General features: G+C 33.1%; 1 protein-coding gene across 2 annotated transcripts in view; it reads left to right on the forward strand.

Annotated features, from left to right (window-relative positions):
* TBC1D32 (TBC1 domain family member 32) overlaps positions 1-4,898 on the forward strand; it is a 208,130-nt gene extending 203,232 nt beyond the window's left edge. For both annotated transcript variants that reach the window (XM_055535046.1, XM_055535044.1), the window contains one exon: positions 2,862-4,898. In XM_055535046.1, the coding sequence (XP_055391021.1) occupies positions 2,862-2,981 (120 nt within the window). In that variant the 3' untranslated portion in view covers positions 2,982-4,898. The remainder of the gene's footprint in view (positions 1-2,861) is intronic.
* Positions 4,899-6,000: the final 1,102 nt, after the last annotated feature.

Raw genomic sequence — 6,000 nt, forward strand, 5'->3', positions numbered from 1 at the left:
AAACTGTTCCAGAAGTAATTTATTAAAAAGAAAAAACTTGAATAGAGTACTATCTGTATAAAATGTGATAATGTTACCTTATATAATTATATATGTCTGCCTATTTAAAGAATAAGGTAATTCTTATTTTTATCCACAGTCCAATATACTTAGGTCTATAAATAAAATGATAATAAAACAGTATTCTGAGGAAATGGCCCCTTTATAACTTGAATGATTAGCTGGCAGTCTAAGTGGTCATAATTACAAAGAAAAGTAATTCACTAAAAGGCAATGAGAGAATATTTAGGATAAAATTGGAGAAGGCAATAGCACCCCACTCCAGTACTCTTGCCTGGAAAATCCCATGGATGGAGGAGCCTGGTGGGCTGCAGTCGATGGGGTCGTGAAGAGTTGAATACGACTGAGCGACTTCGCTTTCACTTTTCACTTTCATGCATTAGAGAAGGAAATGGCAACCCACTCCAGTGTTCTTGCTTGGAGAGTCCCAGGGACGGGGGAGACTGGTGGGCTGCCGTCTCTGGCGTCGCACAGAGTTGGACACGACTGAAGTGACTTAGCAGCAGCAGTAGCAGCGGTAGGATAAAATGGAAAATATTCCACTTTGAAGACAAAGTGGAATTCAGAAGTTCTGAAATTTTATTCAGAGTTAAAATTGCCTGTGAATTTTAAATCTATATAATTTAAAAACATTTCTTTTAAAATGAATATTTTATATTTCTCTTATGAAATAAGGCCTTAATAAACTTATTTGCCATTTTTATGGGTGTCTCTTCAGTATAGTTACTAGAGTATTTTCTCTTTATTTTAATATTAATGTCTAAAATGGGAGCCACAATTCAAAAAACATGTTTTAAGAAAAAGGTATTTTTAAACAAAGTAATAGCTATGGTTCTCCATAGGTAGTTTTTATTTTTAAACTGAAGTGGAGCAATAATCAAAGGATGTTAAAGTAGGTTTTGCTTACTTTTGCCCAGGAAGAATTATTAGCGCTATTTTTCAAATGCAGTCATTTCCTATTGTAATTCACATATAATGAACAATAAGCATTCTTTTAAAAATCATGAATATGCACAAAGACAATTTTTCTGGCATTAAGCTTTTTTTTTCTTCTGGTTAGAATAACACATTACTATAATTCTTTTTCAACTTAGGTATAGTTTTAGTGAAGGGGTGATTAATGTCAAATCACACATAATTTAAATAGTTCAATGACTACAACAGTTAAAGTGAATTCTTGAATAGCAAGATTAGTCTTACTTCAGTCCTACTTTTACGCCAAAGAAAAAAGTGAACTTATGTTTGATAGAGAAATTTACAAAGATGTAGTATTTCTGCTCTTCTTAAGATGAACATCTTCCTTTTGATTCAGTTGCTTATACATAAAACTGGAGATATGATATATACCTTAGCTGTTAATGTTTTAGAACAGAGACCTGTCTCATTCATCTTTGGGTCTTCATTGTATAACCAAGAACCTTACATACCATAAGGGAATGAATGAGGTTAATGAATGAAGAAATGGATAATGTCACAAGTATTTTAAAATTAAGAGTAGTTCAAATTTTTACGTTTGGAGGTATTAACTCTTAGTCTTAAAGGTATAATCTTATTCATCTAACTTAACATCATTTAATTTTCTTAGTTATGATATCAATTTTATAGATCACTAAGAATACTTGTTTTTAAGGTACCAATGAACTTTTCTCTCAGATTACCCAGATTTTTGGTGATATGTGACAAGTAATATACTCTTCTCCCAAGTTATCTGTGAACTATTACTAATCTAGCCATCACTAGTGACATCTGAGGCCTTTAAAAACGTGCCTTCTTTTTTTGGCTATACCATGTGGCTTTTGGGATCATAGTTCCCCAACCAGGGATCAAACCCTTAACCCTTGCATTGGAAGCATGGAGTCTTAATAACTGGACCACCAGGGAAGTCCCTAAAAACGTCCATTCTTACTGAGAATTTGTGATGTTTTCCTAGTACTCTACATTTATGTCTCTCATCTACAAACTGATTTGTCTCTAAACACTGTATTTGGTATATGATAATATATTATCTTTGATTCTTTTGAATTGTTTGTATTTATTGTTAGTAGTTTTTACCTTTAAGCTGTTATCTCCAGAAAGGCATGAATTGTCAAAATTTTTTATAACATCCAAAATTTCTAGCATGTTACACTGAATCAAGGATCAAGTTTCTTTTGCAGAATGTTGTTGTTGTTACTTTGAAAGGTTGGCATTCCACAGCTAGTATTTGGAGATACTAAAATAAATAGTCCTAAAATTTCCTAAAAGTGTATATGATTCTAAATGGATGCTTTGTTATTTTTCATTCTTGAGTGCCACATTTGGGACACTAGCCATTAAATTCCAAATTAGTATAGATATGCATAATACCAAAATTATGAATTGCAGACTGCTGGAGATTTTATGAATGTAGCTGTAGAATAGATATTCCTTGTAATATTGTAAGTGTTCTTTGATAAGCTTTAAAGTCTTTACTGATTACAGATGTAAGCAATCATTCTATAATTGGAACTATTATATCTAAAACATTAGGAAGGTTTCATTATCTAAGTGTTTGTTTTTTGTTGTTGTTGTTAGCTATAAAGCAGTTTTGGTTTTGAAAACAGACAACCTAGTTATCACAGGGACATGATTTTTTGCTATCATATATATGTATATATATATATATATATATATAGCTTACTAAATAAAAAGCATTTACTACCAACATAAAACCCCCATCTATAGCTGAGAAAAATGATATATCAACTGTTTTAAACCCTTTTAACTTAGAACTGTGTGTCTTTACCCAAACTTAATGAACATCTCTTTATATCTTTTGACAGGAAGAAGCACTGCATGGGTTTCGAGTGAGTGATTACTTTGAATACATGGAAATTTTGGAACAAAACTACCGACCAGTGTTGCTGAGAGACATGCGGAACATTAGAGTGCAAAGCACATAGATCATGGAACACACAATTTATTTTTACGTTTATTTTTAAAGGAAACAAGGATTTGATTATTTTCTGTGTCCAGAACAACATATGCTTTGTGAATACACAATATTATAGATCAGTACTGAGAGTTTTTGAATATAATAATATATTCAAGTAGGTATAGCTCAATTGAAGTGAATTCATTTTTTGTAAGTTTGTTGTTGTGTAAGGTTGTTTTGGCTTTCCCTGGTGGCTCAAACAGTAAAAAATCTGGCTGCAATGCAGAAGACCTAGGTTTGGTCCCTGGGTTGGGAAGATCCCCTAGAGCGGGAATGGCAACCCATTCCAGTACTCTTGCCTGGAGAATTCCATGGGCAGAGGAGCCTGGCAGGCTACAGTCCTTCAGATTGCAAAGAGTTGGACATGACTGAGCAACTAACACAAGGTTGTTTTATAATCAAATCCAGCTTACGTATAGTTCTTTATGTTTAAGAGTTAACCTTAACCTACATTTCCTTCTTCCCAGGATGATTAATATATTTTTTTCAATGAGCTTGTAAATAGCAGCATTACTGTAAATAGCTACCATCCAAAGAGAGTCCATGGAGACAAGACAGTTGCTTTCTTCGTTTTTATGCCTGTACGTATGAAAGAAAATAGGCAAAACCATAGCTGCTTATTTTACATATAGAGGAACAAATCATATTTATCATGGCAAGTGGTAGGAAAATTATTTTTGTCAGGCATAATTGTTTTTCTAGGAATTGCTTTTGACACCTATATCAATTTATAATTTTTCATGTGAAATGTAGTCTCAACATGGTTCATTTAAAAGATAGATTGATTATTTCATACTGGTATGCATTTAACACTCATTTTTTATGTGGTTTCCTTAGTGATAGATTTGATTTGATTTGTAATGAACTTAACAACATTAAAGAGAATATATTTGTAAATTATTTTAAATGACCAACACAGTGTTTTGTTTTATTTAAATAGAAGGCTCTGCTCCATTGAGATTAATACAATATGCTAGGGTCTCTTTTCTTATAATCATCACATCTAATATGTGAAAGATAAGATGCAAAAATACTAATTTTTCAGTTGGCAATTTCAACAGGTTTTTAAAATTATAAGTAAAGGTCAGTTTGTATTCCTTGCTTATATTTAAATGTAAATCAACCATTAAAACCATTGTAAAGCCTTTTTTCTTTTCAACCAAAAATGGCTTATCTCCAGACTATTTTTCATTTTAGTATAGTGAAATAACTGGTACCATACAATTTTCCCCAGTTTTGTGATATTTAGGCTATTGCAGTATCAGCCTTCTAGAATCAGGTTTTGTGCAGTAAATGCTAACAATAGCTTCTCAGTAATGATGTTCCTAAAGGGCATTGAAAAAGTTGAGAAAAGAAAATTGAGCAAGTTAATTTGACATATTGCTCACTTTAGCTCTGGCCGAAATGAATTAAGGAAGAAAGCCCCAGGTTACTCAAAACACCAAGTTTTGTCTACTTTTAAACTTAATTTTGAAAAGCTGTTCCACAGAACCTATAATACATGATTATGTTTATGTTTCTTCCCATTCTGTTCCTGAGATACTGTTACTGGTCTTGAGAAACTTGCAGCTTTATTTCTTTTTAAAAACTCTAACATGGTAATTGGAAATACAAATGGAGAAGGAGCTATAACTTAATTTTATAATATTCATTGGTGATTTTGATTGGAAACTTAAGATCTAGATTATATTTTGCACAAGCGACTTCAGCTAGAGCCAGAAGGCTTTTGTTTTTATCTGATAAATATCTTATGAACAATGACTCAGCAGGTTGGTGAAATAACATATAAAATAACAGTATTTTTTGTAACTACCATTGTGAATTATCTTTGTACCTTTTTTACTTTAAAATTACTCTTTAGAGTAGAAATAAATATAGCCCTGTCTTGCCTCTCAATTTTATTTTTAATTAAAGTAAGTTCCTAGGACTTATTTGTGAAGGAGGACCTTATATATTTTACAGGATTTATTATAATTATATTTTGTTACAATGTAAACAAATTTGTGAAAAATTCAAATGTTCTTATATCCATCTTCAAATATCTGTTCCAAAGAATAGCAAGGAGAGATAAGAAAGCCTTTCTTAGTGCAAAGAAATAGGGGAAAACAATAGAATGGGAAAGACTACAGATCTTTTCCAGAAAGTTACAGATACCAAGGGAATATTTCATGCAAAGATGGGCACAATAAAGGACAAAAATGGTATGGACATAACAGAAGCAGAAGATATTAAGAAGAAGAGGAAAGAATCCACAGAAGAATTATCCAAAAAATATCTTCATGACCCAGATAACCATGATGGTGTGATCACTCACCTAGAGCCAGACATACTGGAATGTGAAATCAAGTGGGCCTTAGGAAGCATCACTACGAGCAAAGCTAGTGGAGGTGATGGAATTCCAGTTGAGCTATTTCAAATCCTGAAAGATGATGCTGTGAAAGTGCTGCACTCAATATGCCAGCAAATTTGGAAAACTCAGCAGTGGCCAAAGGACTGCCTTTCTTTGTCAGTCCCAAAGAAGGGCAATGCCAAAGAATGTTCAAACTACCACGCAGTTGCTTTCATCTCACACGCTGGAAAAGTAATGCTCAAAATTCCAGATGATCAAGATGGATTTAGAAAAGGCAGAAGAACCAGAGATCAAATTGCCAACATCTGTTGAATCATCAAAAAAGCAAGAGAGTTCCAGAAAAATACCTACTTCTGCTTTATTGACTACTCCAAAGCCTTTGACTGTGTGTATCACAACAAACTGGAAAATTCTTCAAGAGATGGGAATACCTGACCACCTTACCTGCCTCTTGAGAAATCTGTATGCAGGCCAAGAAACGACAGTTAGAACTGGACATGGAACAACAGACTGGTTCAAAATCAGGAAAAGAGTACGTCAGGGCTGTATATTGTCATCCTGCTTATTTAAGTTATATGCAGAATGCATCATGTGAAATGCTGGGCTGGATGAAGCATAAGCTGGAATCAAGATTGCC

Source organism: Bubalus kerabau, chromosome 9 (genome assembly GCF_029407905.1).
Source record: "Bubalus kerabau isolate K-KA32 ecotype Philippines breed swamp buffalo chromosome 9, PCC_UOA_SB_1v2, whole genome shotgun sequence".
Taxonomy (NCBI): Eukaryota; Metazoa; Chordata; class Mammalia; order Artiodactyla; family Bovidae; genus Bubalus; species Bubalus kerabau.